The following is a 21,582-nucleotide window of genomic DNA, read 5'->3' as shown; positions in this document are numbered from 1 at the left end:
GACCCATGGTGGTACAAAATTATTTTAAATGAATTATCTAACAGAGGTTGTAGTGCAACGGTTGATACAAACGCTAGTTATAGTATGCTGGCATTTAAAACTATAAACATAAAAGGTTATAATTTATGTTCAACTATATTTTGATTATCTGCAGAAGCTTGTACAACATCTTCTTAAATATCAACCATTATTATAAAATGCATTTAAATATGCATAGACACGTATTTGGTGCCAGAGTGAATCTGAACCAAAAACAAACGCTTAAAATGGTAACCGTAAGGACCAAAACAAAAAAACAAAACCCTCATCACATGTTCGCTAGTTCCACGAAGTTTGCGATTTCCATACCACTTCGAGACGATTCCTCATTATCATTTATCGTTTCGTTGATGTTTCTTTTGGGCATGTTTAGAGCAAACCCCATCTGCTTGCTACGGTGTCCCACACTTAAATGACTTATACTTCATTTTATGTAATTCCCAGCTATTATCTCATATTTGCACCGGAAGTTTTCGGCATGGTTCACTATTACGTATGCCGAGAGTTGAAGGTTTAACCTATAGGCGAAAAGATAGGCATGAATATTGATGTCCCGCGTGAACGCAAGATTTGCATTTTTGTTTTTGCATCTCCATTCGTGCGAGCCTTGAAAATGATGCTACGGTTTCATCTTCTATTTTGCTTTCTGCACCACGAATATGTGTATCGGAAAACAGTTTAATATTTGGGCCAGTAGAGAAAAGGCGAAGGTTTTAATTATCCTTTTGTTTAAAACCATGCAGTATAATCTCCAGACTGGCATGGTGTTTCTTGATTAGGATTTGTTAAGGATGGAAGAAATTTTAATGAAGAAAATTTGGAGAAGAAATTTCTTCCCAATACAAACATTTCATCATTAAAATATGACTTAAATCATCAATCAATTTGTGTCGGCACTTGACCTGTTTGTGGGTAAAAATATACACTCTTTATGGGGCGCCCCTTATCCTCACAGTATTTCCCTCCAGTGGTAAATGGGATGCTTTTTGGAAATTAATTTATCACCTATGAACCGAAGCATGAACTTTGCGTTGCTATATGCGGGAGAAATTATGAAATGGTGAGATTTTCCGATTGTGAGATTGCTTCCGCAACCTTCGGCACCATTTTACCCGCCTTGCTCAAGCCCCAAACAGAGGCGTTGATTAAAAGGGATTTATTGCATTATTTATGGCGTTCATTTAAACGCCGTGACCCCTTTTTAACACTGGACGATGAATCTGGAAACAAATGGACAAAACCACCAGCTTCATTCATCAGTAACTCATATCGCAATTTTTGAACCACTGAGTTGAGTTACTACCTTTTTTTGATTGTGATTTTTAGTACTCCTTTTATCATTTGTACCAAAACGGTACATAAAGATCAATCACCACCCATTCTTGCTCAGTCTTAAACAAAAAAAAACTGAGGGTGGGCAAGTTTTATTTTGTGCTCTTTTCTACTTCCTCCAACCACAAAATTGTTACTGCCGTGTAAGAAAATGAAGGAAGCATTATTCCACGATCGATGGTTCCAGCTCGTTTGCGTCTGATCATCCGTTTTTCTTCATTTTTGTTTTGCACCTTCCAATGGTGCTGTACTTTTATGTGCCTCCCCTCGTCCAAAATGGCTCAACAAAAAAAAAAAAAAACGGCAAGCTTTGCAAAGGCGAAAGGAAATAAAAACATAAACCCACACACAAACAGACGTTCGCGCACTTCTACATCGCTTTTCGGGGGTAGCAGAGACCGTTGCCGGTATTTTTTTTTCCTGCTGTTCCTGTTTTCTTGACGAAGACGTTTGATTTTTTCTCTCCCCCCCCAACCGTTCGGTTTTGTGCGTTTCTTATTTTAACCGTGCTCGCGCACCGGGGCGTACTCGTTGCATGAATTATTCTCGCATGATTTTGATTATTATTGTTTCAACTGCTGCTAAATCGGTCGTTCACCACACGATGGTGTTACCGTTCGCTTTTCCAGTGTGTGTGTGAAAGGATATACATTGTATAAGGAAAGCTTTTTCCTCTTTTTTCGCTTCTCTTGCCTGCCTATTGCATTCAAATGCAATTAGAAACACCATTTAAAAGGACAACTTAAAACAGGTTCGTTAAACGTATTACTCCAACCATGGCAAGAACTTAAACTACACAGAGATACACACAACAGATCGAGGAAGAACAACCTTAACAGGCACGTTAATTTTCACATCATTTCACCACACTTTTAAAAAAAGATCTTCCGGAGTTTGTTTGCTTCCCCGCGAGACGGGATGAGAAGAAACAAGTGGTTGGATGTGGTAGAACAACTTCTCATCACTCACTGCTTCGTTTTAATCTACCTTATTTCTTTTTCCGTTCAGTGAGTGAACCAGTAATGTGTTGTCCGATCATCGAACTTTCCTTCCAAGCACACACATCAAACGTATTTTCTCCAGCTGTTTTATTTTTTCTCTCGTACTTTCCAACCCACCGGCACATATACACACAACAACGCCGGATGCTGCAGAAATGGTTGTGGATACAGACGGTCTTTCCACCGTGTGTGCGCGTGTGAGTGAATTGGTTTGCCAGCGTTCTAAACGAAACAGATGAGATGGGATCAAAAGGCGAGTAATGCGACAGGTGTGTGCGTTAGAGGAAACCGTTTGATGGATGGATTTTATTGTACCTCTGAAAACCACACTCGTATTCAGGCCTAATTACTACTGACAGACGGACAGAGTTTGTGCACTATATTCTTTTTGTTTTCTAAATTTTGTGTTAAATCACACTTAAAATGCCACAACTCACAACACAGTGTACGTCAACACGTAACAGTGTACGATTAGTATAGTATAAAAAAAACCTCAACACAACCACCATCGATCGGTATAAATCATGATCGTAAATGCTTTTTTGCTTTTGCACAAATTTTGTACGAAGGTTTTTTTTTCGCCTCCTGGCCCACTTTCAACAAATTATTATTCATTTTGCACAGGTTCACAACTATTTTCATTATAGGCACCCGTTTTAACCCACAACTGGTCACTTTCCACACTAAAATATTTACGTATGGTTAAATTTGACACCCTTTTACCGACGAAAAAACGTACATTAAGCGCTACGCATTTGCAATTATTGCCGCTATCGGTCACGATCGGTCGAGCTGGTTTAACCAAAAAAAAAAAGAACACACACAGAAAACCGGGTGGAAAATATTACCACGATGCCACGGAAACCATTCACACGCGGCTCGCGACCAATCCTCGCAACGGCTCAAAATGAACTGAGCGGTTCGGTGCGTCATCTCACCGAGCAGCTTCTAAATGCACAAGAAATTGAGTTTTCATCGTTCAACGCTCTCTTTCCCGCTCTCTCTTTCTCCCTTGTTTCCCTTTCTCATTCTCATTAAACCCGTTACTCACTCGCTTCTCTCACTTTAATGAATGTATCAGTGGCAGCGTGATTGTTTGATCTACAATGTTACACAAATGCAAGCACACGCGGTTTTGTAATAATTTAAAGAAAATTATTAGAAGAAGAGAACTAAAATGGAAATATTCGACACGAAAACACGCATTTAAAACATAAATATTCCTTTTCACAACAAACATCCAACGTCCATCCGTGGAGCACATGCTTCGAGTGAGATAAACAAATCAGCTTGTGAGAAGAGGCTCGTGCTCACTATGGTGAGATGAAAATGAACCAAATCGCTCTCCTCATTTTACTCCTCAAAAATAACTCTGAGCAAATGAACTCTCTCATCATGTGCACTAAGGGAAAACATATTCAGTTATGTCCAAATTCGGCTTTTTCAACCTATGAAGCATAACGATTTTATTTATAAAAACTACTTAAAATTATTATAAACCGACAATCTTAATACTACACAAGCAAACAAAAATGGCTGCCCGCTACTAAAAGTAATGTCATGCTCCAATGACAGGTGAGAATTTATTACACAAATCTCTCCGCTGGATTAGGCTGTTCCTTTGGCTGGCTGATTGTGTCACAGAGCAAGCATACGATGTTTACGATGTATCGATAAACATCAACCACCCGCGATGTGTCCACAGACTCCATCCCAAGCGCGCGATGTATAGTGCTAATTGTTCGCATTCGCAATTCCGATCCCATCCGTTTTCGGGATGTTAAACGATAGCACTAACGGTGTCATGTTTGCTCCAGGACAACGATTGTACGATCACATGAGCTCGGGGTACATTGTTTGCTTTCCGCTTTCCTCATGCGAAATAGCCTTTTATGATGTTCCGTACCGTCCCAATAGAAGCACCAGAAGGTTGCTACATTTATGTCACTAGATTGGTTTCTTTTTTCATCGCCAATTACTCAACATTGCTACAAAAAAAAATTAAAAACACAAAAAAATAGGAACCATTGTCTCTTCCGGATGCCACACACACGAAATCGTAAAGAAAATAAAAATAGTATATCAAACCCAAGTATCGTTTTCGGTAAACAAGTGTATCGTTACTCGGCAGAATTTATGGACAAATTGTTTCTCAACTTGGCACCCTTTTTGCGCGCTGCGCACTAATGGAACGGGTGGAAAACAAACAAAAATCCGTCAAACAAAAATAAAACCTCTAAAAGCCTCGTGTGTCTCGAAAGGAAGCACATAAATATACATACACACACATATATATATACAAATGGAAACATAAATATAAGAAAAATGGTGCAGAAGAGTGCAAAACTAAATAGCCAAAGTTAAAATTAACCCTGTACATCAGTGAATAGCAAAAAAAAAAGCAAACGGATAAAACAACAAACAAAACCTGGTGGAAAAGTGTACGATGCACTCGCGCTGCCTTCTCTCCAATATATTTATATTTCCATTTTCCGTTTCTGTTGTTGGGTTTTTATACATTTTTTTTTGCAACCGGACATACACAAAGGTTTAAAAATACGACTCCAAAGAGGACACCATTTTGCACTCGCTTTTACGGCAATTTATTCTTGGGCGATTCTTGGAAACGTAGAAAAACCATATTCGAGAGCTTGGTTCAGCAAACAATTTCCTATTATTTAGAAATATGTTTGATTTTCTCTGTCCAATTACACACACACAACGCTACTTTCAGGAAGCGCGCTGACGTACACTACGAACTGTTACATTAAAAAGAAAAAGGAATCGGCATGAAGTCGATAGAGTTAAATTTTTTTTTCTCTAACGTCCTTTTTTTTGGTGTGTCATTCAGCAGCCGCTCTTTCCATCCGAATCTTCCAAAGGTCAGCAAAATTACTTTGTTACGTTGTGCAGCTTTCCCTCCACACTGCGGGTCCCTACGTCTTGCGTAGCGCTATTTCTACATTTCGTTCCATACGCTTTGTTTCGACTTCGAACGGAACCGGTGTCCGGGAGATAACTTCCCATTGAGAACTGCAACGGGAAGATACACCCAGGATCCCTAACATTGAATGACCATCTCCCGCACTGGCATAATGTGTCGGGATAGTATCGAAAAGGTACAAACCTTAATCAATCGCTTTACGGTAAAGAAATGATTACGGGATGGCGACATTGTTTTATTTCGTTTTTTTTCTTTCGAAGTGAAGTAACTCTAAATAGCAAAGGGTATCAAAATAATGAGCTTTCAGTTAAAAAGGATTCGAGAATTGGAAAATCCAATCTTACGGTACCTAATCTGGAAGGGAGCTTATCCGATTGAATTTAATTTTCGACCACCAGTTCCTCACAGGAGGGACAGAAATCATCACTTACTCACTTATGACTTGTTTGTGCAAACTAAATTAATAGTCGCGCTTAGAATAACAATCTATTTATATGTGCCTTAATACATTTTTATATCATTATTTATATTAAATTTCAGGTGTATCGACTGCCCCAAAAAGTCTTCCATACATTCAATAAGCATCATGCAAACCTAGCCATGGTTGAAAGCATTTCGATTAATTGAAATCAACGACCTAAATCAACTCGATAGCCACGAGCGCGTACGTTACATTTCATCTCGGTCCAACCTATCCTAGCCAAGGTTGGTTAGCCAAGAAAACAGAAACCTGATCTCGTGTTGTGCAGGACCGACAGAGAAAATCCCGTCCTTTCGATAAGTGTACAATTAAATTAACCACGCTGTAGGTGGCGGCCAGCAACCCTGCAGAAGATACGAGCAGCAGAAGGACGTCCCTTTTTTTTTTTGTCCAACCTTCCAACCATTTCCATCGGTGTTTCAAACCGCTGCTAAGGCTTCAATCAGCCGGCACCTGGATGATCAGTGTTCTGGGGAGGGGTTCCGCTTGCGGGACACGCTCGAAGCAAGAACGCAAAGTGCTGAACGATTTTTCGATCGGAACCGCGCGTTCTATTTCACAGGATCTTCGGTGAATTGATTTCTTGCCTTCGACGACGTGTGACTAATGGAATTTGCTGCATCACAAGGTTTCAACTTTTCATTTTGTCTAAGGTTTTGTGACTTCATGAATGACGCCCTATACAGGGAGGGATTGGAAAAAGGGAAAGTTAGGAATTTAATTGAAATAATTCACTCAAATTGACAAGACCGTTCAGTACCTTTTAGGTAGTGACGGAACGGAATACACACTTAATTTCGGTAGTATGCTTCGAAAGTAATTACCACATCAGGGGGTGCCACGGGTGGCACATATTGTTGTGCAAAATAATTACAAACAGTTGTACCGAGCGGTTGGAAAACTTTGCCAATATTCACAGCCGAAAGCTCGAAAAACAAAGCATGTGTTGTCGTTTTATTCTTGCTTCATTTAGCAACATAAAATGGCACAATCTTGCCATGGTGTGGTGAAAAGTTGTACCTTCCGCCGCTAGTACAGCACACAAACGCGCTGAGAAACGGTCCTGCCTGGTCCTGAGGATCTTACGCCTGTTTATTCCACCGACACCGACACTTTGATCTCGAACGACACGAAATTATTACCGACCTGTCAAGAGGCATTCTCGGCCGTCTTGGCAAACTAAGCCCCTGCAGCAAGCGGCAACAGCAGCAGCAAAGCTGGCCCGGCGTCAGAATTAGATGCGGGACCATTCATCTTCTGGCTGGGACCAAACTGCGATTTCTATATTTTTCTTTTCTGTCTCCCACACAGTCTTATCATGAAACCCACACACACACACACACACACACACACAGTGACGAAATTTGTTCGCACTGTCCCTTTTTTAATTCAAAAAAGGTGTTGAGACTTCGTCCCTTGTAGAGCAGTTTGTTTTGAGACTGGTGCAGGGAAGAGGAACGTGTAACAAACGGTTCACAGTTCTTCATTAGCCTGACGTTCTTCCAGAGATATGCTTTCATGGCGCACACACACACCTATACACTCGAACAGCACGCAAAAAGCACGCGGGAAAAATGACTTGAAATTAGCCGAGTTAGAGAGTAAGTTCCTGAGAAGGGAAACTTTTCATAACCTTCTTGCTCGCTGCCGGCAGGGCAACATGACGACATGACTGATTAGTCGGTGAAAAGTACCTCTGAAGCCGGGGGAGTCTGCTCTACTTTGGAAAAGTTTCCGTGATGCTTAACATTGCTGCTCTTTCGTGTTGACGGAGATGAACTAAAGTACCTTTAATGTTCGGAATTCTTTGATTTGTGACGACAAACAGCGCTGAAAGTCACAGAAAGCACAACGAGTAGATGAGTAACATTAAAGGAAGTACAGCGATTTTGAATAGGTGTTGCATTCTGGAGTTAGATCGATGTTTGGGTAGTAAGAGGCTAGTAGAAATAGGCAAAAATAGCTAAAACCCGAAAACAATCTGCGTTGGTAGCTACAACTTAACGTTCTGGCACAGCTGATGACGTTCGTCAACAAACAATTTACTTCTCTGTACATTATTTCCGATAACATTCTTGGGACAGTGGTTCAAGTAACCGGTACCCTATATGAAGAAGCCTAGCTATGTAACATATCGTTACTGACACACTGTAGCGCCTACGGCTATTCTTGCGGAGCAATGTGCCCACCGGGACATGGGCACGTGTTTATGAGTAACGGGGACCATCTCTCACCCAGTACACCTTTACGATCGCCCTGCACGATACGGTGATTGAATTCCGATGTCGCGATCAACGTAGGCGACGACTCTCCCGGGTGCGAGAGACACGGTTCCTAAATCTTCCATTCAAGCTCATCCCCTCCCAAAAAAAAAAAAGCTCCAAACAGCCAACCATCCTGACCCACCCAGCTGTGATTTACGGTCCCGTAGTGAGGTTAGGTCATCGTCGGTGAACACCAACGGGCGGCATTGCGTCAAAAGCGCCGATGAGACATTGACACTCTTAACGGGGACTACGGTCACCCATCCGGTGGGCCTTAGACGAGCCACAAGCAGTTGGGATGGGTTTGGGGTCCACTGCCATCGACGGCTTCCATTACTGTGGGCATATTTGGTTTTCAATGTTTGTTTACCTCCCTCCCGAAAAACGTTCAACTCAAGATCGGTTCAGTGACCGATTGGTATGGTAGTGCTGGTTCAAGCATTTCGTCTTATCGAGAACAGAAAACAGGGAGACCGATAAACAAACGCACCGAAAGTTAAACTACACTTACGCAACATTATCCACGATGTTCCTATCCTACCCTATTGCAGGAACCTTGATCTGTTTAAACAAGCAGCAATGTATAATTTGACAGGAAATATATACTTGCCTACCAGTGGCAGGGAAAATGCGTTTAAATGTGTCGCATATTTACGGTTGGGAAGTAGAATGGCGTTCATTGATTCCAATTTGATGAGAAAATACCCAGCATCACTTACCTGAAATGAAATCGAAAAGAAAGAAAATGTTATTAGTTTGCCATTATTTGACATTTGAATTTATTGATCAACATTAGCAAGTCGAATTATTTATTATTTAAAGAGCTGTTGAGCTTAAACTTGAGCTTAAACTGGAACTTAAACAAAGCTTCAAGTTTAAGGCTATAGTTTTCGTTGTTTTGAACAATTTTTTTTTCATTTTCACACAAAAGAAGATTTTATTTACATTATTCTAAACAGTAATCAAACAAAAATCTAACAAATAATAATGCGCCGTACATTCCGATCAGTGAGACAGGATGAAAGTGTTACTACGTATGAACCTGTACAACAGTGAGAAACAAATAGAAAAAGGGATTGAAAGAGATAGAGCACTAATCACTGCAACACGGAACACGCAGGATCGTAAATCGAAGGAACCCCCGCTCCCTCCCACCCCCTCCCCTCCCCCCGCATGCGCTCAGCCACACAACACCGAGAAACCGACCAAAGTCTCTGCAAAAACAAACAACAGCTGATTTGCTACAACCACTTGAACAACGAAGGTACGAAAGAGAACGCACGAGATTTCCCTCTTCATTTTTCCACTTCTGACACAAACACAACTGAAAGAGGGAAAACTACACACACACACACCAATGCTAGAGTATCATCCATTCCGTATGAAAATGATTGGATGACAGCAAGTGAGCCCCACAACTGTCACCAGGCTTTACAACGCACAGCGGAGCGCGTGAGCAAATGTGCTTTTCACCGTGAGATGGAACACTCGCCTGCTCTAGGGTGAGAAGATGAAAAGACCATCGCGAATCACTTATCTTAGGGGAAAGGTGGGAAAGCTACACACAAACACACACAGCAGAATACACCGTCTGCGCCCAACGATGGACATGCGCTTTAGGGTCGGTGAGGTGGCGTGAGTTTTGGCAATGATGTTATGCAAAGCAAAAAAGGAGAAAAAATAGGTGATAAAAAAAAAGTACACCACAAACAGACAATTTGAAATGTGTGTCCCTTTGCAAAACACATTCTCTAATCCAGTTCATTGCCACCTTCACTTAGATTTAATCATTTTTAAATGTTGGGCTCGAATTTGCTTCTTTGAATATTCTTCAGTAGTGAAGAAGGGTTTCTGTACGTGAAAATCTGGGGATTTAACGTTCCCCAGACGAAATAACGGACATCAATACAGTGCAGATGTTGCACAGTAGGCCGAGTTAAAGAAATCCTTTCGGCAACACACTGTATCAAAACCGCACCGGTGCCCCAAGTCGTTCCCCTGCAGCCTAGCACGTGCGATCGATTTTTCAAGGTTACCATAATGACAACCGATGGTACAAAAGTTTCCACATCGTCAGCCAACCTATCGCATGCCTCACACGTACGCTTCATCCTCAGTGGAGATGTCCTTTCAACGTTCCATAAATCTCGATGGTACCTGGGGGGTGGCGAAAGAATTCACCACTCAACGAGAGATCGATGTTTTTCTCCGCTGGACAACAACCATCTTCCCGTCCCAGCTTCCCTTTCTTGCCACGTATCTTATTGGTCCCCGGCAATTTTGTTTACATGAAGTTAATTTCTTCGCAATCAAAAGTTGTGATGCACAATGAAATCGTCACTGCTGGAAGTTTGTTCGATCGCCATTAGGTTTCTTTTTGCGTTACACTTCTTTGCCGAGGAAAATCCCGTACGAAAGGATATTGTACGGATTTTGAAAGCATAAACAAAGAAGAAAGCTAATCAAATTTCAGCAGTAGCTTCTTCACGTCGAAGTGAACAATTTAAAGCGCCAAGTAGCAAATACGTAGCCACGTTGGAAGTAAATTTCCACTGCACGGTTGGCGACCGGTAACGGAATAACACCCCATTAATGTGCGCCATCCATCGCCTTCAAACTCAATAAACACATTATGCAATCAATGGCATCATCGTCGCAGATGGAAACCTAAACAGATCACGGCGTTTCCATCCAAGCGCCAAGATGAATCTGGTTGACGCAGCCCTCATAGCATGGTGCGGCAAACGATGGAAAATAGATGATGTAATGGTATCTGCAAGATGTTCTTTTCTTGTGCTGGTTTAAGTTGATTTCGTTTGAACATTTTACAATACCCGTTACAGAGGTAAGGTAATCGAAATGATTTTTTTTTCTTTCCTTTTGCACTGGTATTTTCTTACTTTGTTAAATTGATCGTTTGTTTTGTTTTGATATCTTTTTACTAACTCTTTACAGATATTTTTCTGTTTTTGATTGTTTGTTTTATAATATTAACATTCACGAATTCATTTCGTAACTCGATATACTAACTTTCTTGGTTTACTTTCTTACGTTGTTTTATTTGTTTTTTTTTTGCTAATTTTTATAAATGATTCCCCATGTTTGAGGTTTAATATTCAACTTTTTCTTACAAAAGAACACCTATCATGAAATTTTCATTTCATTTATTATCTTTTTGTTGTTTTATCTCTTATGTTGTCATGTTTTAATTAGTTTAGATTAGATTTTTTTCATTTGTTTACCACTTTATGTTTTTTGTTTTTCTTATTTTGTATAACTATTTCATTTTCTTATGATTATTTCCGGCTTTTTTAAGCTTATTTATAATTTACATAAACTCGTTCCAGTTAAATATATTAAATGCTAACTGATACTGCTCGATCAGAGGTACAATTGAAATCGTAATCAAAAGACCGTCTAATTTGTACATCTTAAATAAAATTTCCGACTCTTTGGCTGGAAGGATAGAAAAATCCAGGATCAATAACAACGACCATAAAGAACTGTTTCCGTTCTAAGCCGCAGCGCACTACACATTAGCTAAACACAATTATTTTAATCGACATTCAACGCACTCTCCTCCGTGCACGTGATACCCAAATCATTGTTCGATTAATAGCCGCCAATTTCAACCACACATTACACCCCGTCAAACAAGGATTTAAAGCAGATTATTGTCCAATTTATGTTGCCCGCGATGGCCAAAACCAATCTTTAGACTATTTGCACCGAGCGACAAGATTCAATAAATTTCATTACCAATCGCGTGAAAGATAGAGCGAGAGAAAGAGAGGCAGGGGTGAGGCCGGTGAGCCAAGGCCAGTGTGGAAACATCATGCCGTGTACACAAATCCGGCTATCCGAAATGTAGCGCCAAAGTGACGCCACCACACCACACCATATGCTGGGCGGTGTGGTGACCTTTTGCCGGCCCTTCGCCTAGAGGACGGATGGAAATCGATGGTTTGCAAATGGAAATAGACGTACCTTGCCGCACACGCCCCGGTGGCATGTCCTTCGGGCGCATACAACACTCGCAACGGGTAATGGCAAGGGATCAAAAGTACGCTACCCCACCGAATGGCTACCGAAAATTTATTGAGATTTATTTTTGATTTGACGTCCGACGTTACCTGGTTGTGTGATGGCTCCATTTACGACGGCCAACGAATACTTTAAGATAACATTCTGAAAGGAATTCTTGAAGAAGTAAGTCTCGAAAGTATTTAGTAAACCGTCGGTGATGTTCTTCAAAGATGCTAACTTGCTAGAACGTAGACGAAATTCCCAATAAACCATCTTGGACTGGGAAATTGGACCCAATCCCAATCACTTCCAATCTTCACATCCCAACTAAAATTAATTTAACGTCCTGATGCCATAAACCCGAACATATCCGCTACACATATTGTGTCATTTTCATCACATTGAAAAAAGGAAGAAAAAAGAACCTCGATGACCACCGTTTGTGGTAATGGATACTGCCAAACGGCAGTCGAACTGCCAGTGACAGACGTGCCATTCGGGGTTGGTCCGTGGGGACCTTTAACCAGCAGAAATCCGTCGATTTAACTACCGCGCTGGAGATAATAGATGTTGCAGCAAAGTAAAAAAAAAAAAAAGGAAGCCGCGTGACGTCGAGTGGATGTGATATTTATTTTTACGACTTTTTAACGAGTACGTAACGTGCCGTACCGCCGAACCGGGACGTTTCGAGCGAAAAGATTTACGTCTAGCCGGCAGTGATTGGAGCTGTTGTCTTGGGAAGTGTTGCACCAAGGTTGTCTTTTTTTTCGTTCTTCCATTACAGAAATTATTATTCTCTTGATACCATAACGGTTTCAATTACATTTCATTACACTGTGTTATTATGCCGGACAATAAAAGGGAACCATACGGCCAGAAGTAAAAACATGAATAAATCCCATCAAACTAACGTTAATTAATATTCAAAATCCCCCCCAAAAAAAAAACATCAACCAATGAACCATTGTCGACGTAATATCCAAGTGGAGATATCTTGGAGACACTGCTAAAATATAACATTGCGTGAATGCGTCTTATTTTTAGTGTCGCCAGATATCGATTATTTCGCTCGTGATGTGCTTCATTTTACTCCGGCGGACGTTTCTCGTTTGCCTGCTTCCGCGGAAACAGAAGAGATGTATTCGGATTCCGTCTAATTTTAGCAGCAAATCTATCGGGGAGAGGACGAGACAACCTGGTCGATGCATTTTCATTTAGCATCCACCCGGGTTTTGGTTGTGCATGAGATCGAGACGGTGAAGTTGGAAAATGGAAAATTGCGACGTCACACATTCCAACAGCGAAATACATTTCTTGTTCCAGAGGGAAGAAAGTCACGTTAACTAGGCATAATATTACAATTACTAATCGAAATGGATTTCATATTGTGCCGTAGAAATTCAAACCAAAAAGTACGTGCTAATTAAATTAACTTTGAATTAATGTTTTTAAAATGAACCCAAAAAATACGCTTCAAGAGGGTAGAAGGCATAAGAATATGGTGTAAAGGTATATGAAAAATTGTAATGTCAGCAAAGGTTATTATCGGGATCTATATTCTAAAGATAACTATGAATGTATGCACTAAATAGACAATGTATGACAACTCTGCCAATTTTAAGGTTACAAACATAATTTTTTTGTATTTAAAAAAAGATGCAAAAATAAAACATTCGAAAGCATCCCAATTAAGTCGTACACCGAAAGAGACACGCATGCTGCAACATAAAACCTTCGCGAACTGCACATCGCCGTTCGCAAGCATGGGTTGCGTGTGTGCACGTTTGCGTGAACTACCCCACCCCCATTTGGTTGGACATGTTTTTCGGGCCAAAACAAGAAAATAAAAAAGCGAAAGGCATTAGATTGAGCGCTATATCAGCGACACGGAAACCGTTCCCATTTAGCAGTAATGGTTAGAATTGCCTACGCTCGTTAGAATGACGAACGATGATTGCGAATTAATTTCCAACCGGTAGGCACGTCCAACCGGTGACCGACACATGTGGGGTAGCGCAACTTGTCGACGGGAATTTCACATGGAGTTTCATGGTCGAAAGGATGTTGTAGACGTTCAGCAATGAAATAAGTTCAAACAAGGGATAAAATTGTAACAAAACAGTTAATTTAAATCGGCCAGCTTAAAATAAATGAAGCAGATATTGTTTATGGACATGGACATATTACTGCTCCTTCATATGTTTTTGGGGTTGATATTTTTAATTATTTAAACACCTTTTTAATACTTTTTTGTAATGCTAATTATCAAATCAATATGCAATGTAGCAACATGACATTGTGGGCATAGAATTAAAACATTGTTTCTAATTCAATAAAATTGAATAAGAAATTTCAAATTTGCGACGCGAGATGATCTTTTATTAGTCAACTTCCCAGCTTGTTCATAGTTTGCTTCGCAAAACAAAACAAAAAAATCCACATCTGGCTTTGATCAAAAACAAACATCTGGACCGCTGCAGAATCAAAATATCGATTACCGTGTTACCGTCGGCTTTCGAAGTCAAAAGTCAAACGAATTAAATGACGCAATAATGTAATGCTTTTATCGCTAAATTTGTGTGTTTTCTTTAAAAAAAAAACCTTAATCTTCAGTGTATGTTATCTTCTTTCTGTAGTCGTTGCAACTGCACGGACATTCATCGATGCATTTACCGGGCTTAGATGAAAATTGGCTCCAAATTCATCCTTTCAGACAGTCAGACAGTGATTGGCTGTGTGAGCGGTCTCTTTTTTCGTCGGTTGGATTAATACGTTGCTTAAGTTCGCGTGCACTTGGCCAACCGAACGTAAGGTAAATATTTATAGAAAATGACAACAAAAAGCACAATCTTGGCCAATTAGACGCGCACAATGCAGCAAAGTCTTACCATCTGTGCCCGAATAATTTACGCAATGGGAACCTGACGAATTTCCTTCCATTTCCATCGAATGGGTACGCTTTGTCGGCACAATTCACACTGCTAATGCAAAACGTTTTGTTGGAATGAAAAACAAACCGACAGGAAATAAACACCTACATCCCATATCACCGAGCGGATCATCTCCTTTTTAGCCATTTTATTGTTTTGATTATCTTGTTTTTTTTTGTTTGTTTTATTTATTTACTTTGTTAAAACAAATAACGGACAACGGTAGATCCAAACAAATGAGTGCATAGTTTAAAAATATTTCAACAAAAATCAGAAAAAATACTCTTAAATGAATATACAGGTAAAATATATATATGGTCATTATTTGAAAAGATTCACTATTTAAAATATTAGACAAGGAGTATTTTAACCTGATATTCTATGAAAAGTGCGGAATTTGTTTATTCACACACATAATAATTGACATTTTTGCAGGGGTTTCATTGAAATGTTAAAAAAACCTAAAAATTGCGATTCTCACAGGTGTTTCGTCCAAAAACCCATAGGAATTAATAAATTTTATATTTTGAACCCCCTAATACCAGTTTATTTATAGCGAAAAGGCTAGAGATTGAAAATGGTACTTTATATCGACATTTTGTGAGTAATTTATCCATAATGCAAATACAAATCATGTTGAAAAAAAGTGCAACCTTTTTTAAACTATTGTCCCGGATGGTACGGATGCATGTCGAATAATTTATTCAGGCAACAATTGAAAGGATCTATGTGTGTGTTCGTTATCAGACACTTTCGCGATACCGGAGAATGCGAATTTAAACAAAACGGCAAAGAAGAAAAAAAAACATTCTATCACTGCAACAGCTTGCATTCCAACGCTTTCTTTCGTCCTTTCGAAGGAGAATGTTCTTTTAGTGGGCAAAAAAAAAACACATCCCGCTTTCCAACAAGGTATGCAAATGAACGACAAGAGCAACTTTCAAAAAACTTAACCGCTACGCGGAACGTGTTACACATCAGAGAGACTCGAAGCATCGGAAGAAAGTTTGTCGTTGCAAAGTGTAGTGTAATGACATAATTGACGCTCCTTGACCTAGTTTACAATCAAACGAAAAATATTCTTCTAGCACAGTGGTAGAATGACGTCCCCAAGCAAAATTACAGAGAAATTAAACGCATAAGTGTTCCATTTCAATATCAATGTTTGAATGTGTTATGTTTAATATTTATAATTTTTATATTATTTACAAATCCCCGCAACTAAACAATGACACAATGATGATTTACAATATAAAAGAGTCATAAAAAGTCTATCATCAATAAAAATAACCGTTTGCCCCTTGTAAACCCGGTAATGTTATTAAATTAACGTGAATACCGATTTAGATTAAAAACTAATTAAAAAGTGCAAATAGAAAGTAAGAAATATAAAAAAAAACACAAATTGAATAATTTAAACAGATTTACATACATGTGATTGCTGCCAAGAGCAATCAAAAGCTAACAAAACATAAGAAAGCTAACATGAATTCACCGTAAAGCAAACTGATTCTAACACTGGGAGACAGTTAGCTGAACACTCTTCCTGTCTGAACATTACCGAAAATGACTAAACACCAGATACAAAAAAATCATCAGACAAGAAAACCCTCAAAAAAAACAACACCAGAACAACATTGTTAAAAATGATTTATCACACGTAATTTCCTGTTATTCTGAGCGTGTATTTAACTTCGACCAAAAAAAAAACTGGTAGGATATGGTGCGTATCGTCATCCAATTGGTGAACTGCTACTGCAGCGCTACTGTTGTTTATCGCACGCGATTTCCACTTATATTTGACCCAGCCCCCGCCATTCGGCCACCCACACCATTTTCCCAAACTCTCGGTACTTGCTCACCCGTTCATATCGTGAACGAATTTTGTTATTTCGCCCAAAGTTTGCCAAACGAACGGTACAACACCACACAAGTGCGAAGTGAGGTTTTGTTTTTCTTCCATATTTTTTTTCAGGTTGCCGAGATTCGGTCTTTTATTACTGTTAGTTGGAAATGCTTTTTTACCGGTTGAAATCGTTTTAATAGGAGCCATCGCGCGCCAACGCATATTATATCAGCTTGTTATTATGCTTCTGTTTCTACACTACCCTTTTTCTCTACGTTAATGCCAGGAGAAAGAAATAAAGGTCACACACAGCTTTTGCTAACTCTCTGCCTCGAAAGGTGAAACAGGTGAAAAACTGATTGACATACCGAAAAAATGGTGATATCGTATTTTTTATTACACAGAAAAAGAGCAATGCACCACTGTAGCACAAAATGAAAGTAAAAACAAAACCCTTTTTATAACTCGAAGTAATAATACTAATGGGCTTAACAAGTGGGCAACTCAGCTTTATTTTTATGAACGTTTTTTTTGCCACCTTTCATTAAGCATGCGAACGTGGGCGTGGAAAGATCCACCAAAACCGGAGCGGAAAACCGGACACCCGAAAGGATAATGAGTCAATTGAAGGCCGAAATGAAGCCTTTTGCGTCCTCACAGACGAACGCGTTGTTCGCCCGCGTTGAAATAGAAGTTGACCAGTGGAGTGTGTGGGCGAGACTTCCTTAAATGACCTTCCAGGTGGTGGCACTTGAAGGGTCGCCCCTACCTTCCCAAACGTTCTTGAGCGGAAGGCAAAGAAGTACGCCTTACAGAATTTATTGTTCAAATATACGAACAGAGCGATCTAATGAAACAAATGAAAAAGAATGCAATTCTTGTTTTGGTTTCAGTGTAGCTAATTTACTCGTTCGAAACAATAAGTCAAGTTGAAAAGGACAAAGTTTATAGTCCTTGCCGGCATTATCGTTATCGTTGTATGGAAGCACCATGTTTAAGCCAATAAGTGATTTGGACAAAGTACACGTGTTACATGTGTAACGATATAGTAACTCGAAGCTGCCACTGCTTTGTATTTGTCACAGAGAGAGAGAGCGCTTTCGAGACTTTAAGTGTGTAAAAAATCAACTGCTTACTAGACGGGTTGCACGGCCCTGAGTGTTAGGTCGACATTATAGGACTTCGACGGTCATGCGATCGAATCTTCCCCCAACCATCAGATTTGTAAAACTAATTTTCTAACGAGGTTTTAAACATGTCGCCGCAATCTTTGTTATATAAAATTCAATGTCTGATCTTATAATAAATACTCCTATTAAAAAAAAATCCTCAAATTTTGTGATATTATTTCATACGTGTGTAACTAAAGTTTCAATTAAGATAATTTGCCCCTTTGAACCAAACCCGCTCGAACCACAGGACACAAATTACACGAAAAAAAAAAACCCCAAACCGCAATAACAATACCTTCCCGGCAAACCTAATCGAATTTCATTATCAACCCACCGGCTTGCCCGGATGTGGGCAACCGCGAAACCATGCGCAAATAATTCACCGGGATTGTTGGGCAGAAAAATGGCACGTGGACGTCTACGAACGGGGGGGTGGTGACCGACACTTTACCGACTATATACACCCACAAACCCGTGGACGTTGACTAATTCCGTTTCTTTTCCTGTTGTCCACTTCCGGTAGCGAAGGCCCGCAATGGGGCGTAGGAACCGAAACAATACCCCAAGGCAAATTTTTCACCATCCGAAAGGAAAAGGCTTCTCTTTGCAGCTTCGTGATACGTGCATCCCACAATGTTGCGAACCTACGGTACGGTTCTACATACACCCTCAACAATACAGAAACACCACCGTATGCCGGAGAATCCCTAAATAAGCCTCATCCGTCAGGTGTCGTGCGAGAATTGGCAGAAACTATTTTTGCATTCGAGTTATTAGCGGTAGGTGACGCGCAAACGTGCGGAAGGTTCTCTGGGTCGCAAGTCGGGTGCGTAGTATGGTATGTTGTATGTGCTAAGGACACGCGGCCATCATTCACTCAACGAGCTAATTAAATTTTTACACAAACACTCGAACATTTGCAAGACGGTGGAAAAAAAAACACCCTCCAATGTCTGATCCCCCGTAAAACATCTCCAACCCCAATAGAGTCTTTACCATTGTGTATAACTCAAGTTGTTTCCGCATCAAAGTTTTCTTAAACAATGTTATCTATTGATTAATTTCCCCCAAAAAAGTTCCGGTTTGTTATCCAGTTTGCAAACTATTTTACTCCCTGAAGGATGTAACGTTCTGCTTCTTAACCGCTTCGCACGATAATTGTACCAAAACACACGGTTTTTGGAGGATTCTTTCTCCCCAAAAGGAAGGTTACGAAATTGAAAATTGACTTACTTGCAACTGCTCGCAACTGTTGTTTAATTTGGCTGCTTCTTGGCAAATGGCAAGAAAAAAAACAAGGAGCAGTATCGAATCGCTACACCCGAAGCTGAAAATAACCATCAGCGATGTTGATGATGATAATTGCGAGCACAATACTTCCCGGAATGGAACGTTTTCGGGGTGGGGCATTAAGAAGTTTAAGAAAACCAGCGTACAAAAAACTGCGCAACAAAACTGCGTGCAATGAAGAAACTTTTCCAGAAAGGCCTGAAGAAGCACGGAGATATGGCGTTGAGGTATCTCCATAAGATGTTGGAGCACATTTGAGCTGCTTCCCCAATGCCTGGCTGTATTGGCGAAGACTAACCTGCAGAAACACGTTACCGTTTCCTCGACATCCAGCGGCAGTATGATGCCGGAACCGCCCATTATCTTGCTGAGATTGCTGGCGGACGCTGACGGACCACCGGCCGACGACCCATCGTTACTGGGGATGGACGAGTAGCGCACCGAGAGGTTCTTCGAGGCCGATGTTGCCCGGCTAGTGATGGCATTCAGGACGGCCGTGGTCCACATTTTGGTAAAGCGGCTACTACTTAGACCACCACCACCACTACCACCGTCCATAGCGCGTCCAACCACCACACCGTGAGGAAGTCACTCCCAAAGGATGCCAACAGTGTGTGGACACTCTTTCGCAGTTCGGGACTTAATTGTGGACAGGTTGGCGCTATTAGTTCAGATCACAATCAGATCGATAAATTACAATACACACACACACACACACATCTAGATCGGCGTCATTCACTTAACACCCCTGGTACTTAGCAAACGACTTCAACACTGCTGAAGCAGCCGGAATTCATTTTTCCTACACACAGCAACACAACAAACAGGCTGGAAAATTGAGAAATTTGAGCAACACCTCATTCATCACGACCTAGTAGAGGGTGGGCAACGCATACACACACACAGACACATGCCCGCATCGATGGAGCACCACGCCACCTTTCCACCGTCGGTTCGCCGTCTTGTAATGATGCGCGGGTGATAAATTTCACATGATTATTTATGTGTTTCCACTTGACACGGATGGAAAATTCACAGCTTCTCTCTGGCGCAGCAATCGGGGGTGCGATGGGTGATTACTAACTGACGGTGCGAAAGTGGGATCGCGAAAAAACGAATGGTGAAGCACTTCCAACTAGCGTCCAACGAGGTAGTACGCGCGGTATAGACGTCACGCAGTGCACTTCATCGATCGGTATCGGTAGCACAGCTACAGTGTGGACCTCCGGAGAATAACACGACCCCCCCCAAAACACTTCCCCAAGACAAGGTAGAACAAACGAAAGAACAAAGAACCTTTTTCTCTGGGCACCTTATTCTTTATCACGGCACTGGAAAGATCTACATCAATTCGCCCCGTAGACCCTGGCGGACGGTTCGCAGTGCACTAGGCCAGCGGCACACCGATGACACTGTTTGAGCAGACTCACCGTGGCAAACAGCCGGGCCACAAAACACCTGTGTGCGCGATATGGTTTGGTACACATATCTGCCGCCGCGTACATCGTGGGGAGGTTTCGTACAGAAACTATGTCAAGCGGTGTCCGCGCACAGCCCGCAGGGATGGTGGTGGTACGTGTGCCGAAGGTTGTGCTGTACAGATAAAACAGCGGAAAATCGGGTTGCGGTGGAAGGAAAACAGTTTCGTGCGGCTATTATCACCTTAGTGCACCACCACCACTAGCGCAAGGCCGTTTTGTGGCGAGATAAGCGAATGGTGGGTCTTCATCAATGGAGGCACCTCGCGGCGAGTGTTACGACCGAATACACAAAAAATATCGGTCGTTTTGGATACTTTCGAGATGCGAAGCAATAGTGCTAAACCGATTTCAAATCTTATCGTCTCACAACACTAATGAAGATGGTTCGGACTTTGGAGAACTCGGAGTATATCAGAGACTCCACCAGCTCAGACCGCCGACTCATCCTCATGGCTAGGATATCGACACTGAAGATCACTGATCGTACCCGGATGTAGTTCGCCGGGAAACTGTTGCGGCCCAATTGTACCCATCACCACATGAATTGCACCACCCAACTCACTACGGCCACGCACTCACCAGCACACGACCCGACCCAACTACGACGGCAGGCTCGCACCAAAAGGCGGGCCGCTTCTGCTTGCCTTTCGCTTCGCGCTAGCCAAGCAAACGTGTGCACACTGCCGCACAGACCGACCTGCATCGATTGCCGATGGTCGAGGCTCACGCGAAAGCTTCCTATCTTCCATCTGCACCCGCGCCACTCGCACACGGAC

The 21,582-nt window shown here is 41.2% G+C and overlaps 1 protein-coding gene across 1 annotated transcript in view; it reads right to left on the bottom strand.

Annotated features, from left to right (window-relative positions):
* The window catches only part of LOC128710439 (MOB kinase activator-like 2), an 88,251-nt gene extending 68,368 nt beyond the window's left edge, over positions 1 to 19,883 (bottom strand). The window contains exon 1 of the mRNA XM_053805491.1: positions 19,624 to 19,883. Within this exon, the coding sequence (XP_053661466.1) occupies positions 19,624 to 19,883 (260 nt within the window). The remainder of the gene's footprint in view (positions 1 to 19,623) is intronic.
* Positions 19,884 to 21,582: the final 1,699 nt, after the last annotated feature.

The sequence above is a fragment of the Anopheles marshallii genome, chromosome 2 (genome assembly GCF_943734725.1).
Source record: "Anopheles marshallii chromosome 2, idAnoMarsDA_429_01, whole genome shotgun sequence".
Taxonomy (NCBI): Eukaryota; Metazoa; Arthropoda; class Insecta; order Diptera; family Culicidae; genus Anopheles; species Anopheles marshallii.
The sequence above is the reverse complement of the archived record's forward strand: the minus strand, read 5'-3'. Positions and strand labels throughout refer to the sequence as shown.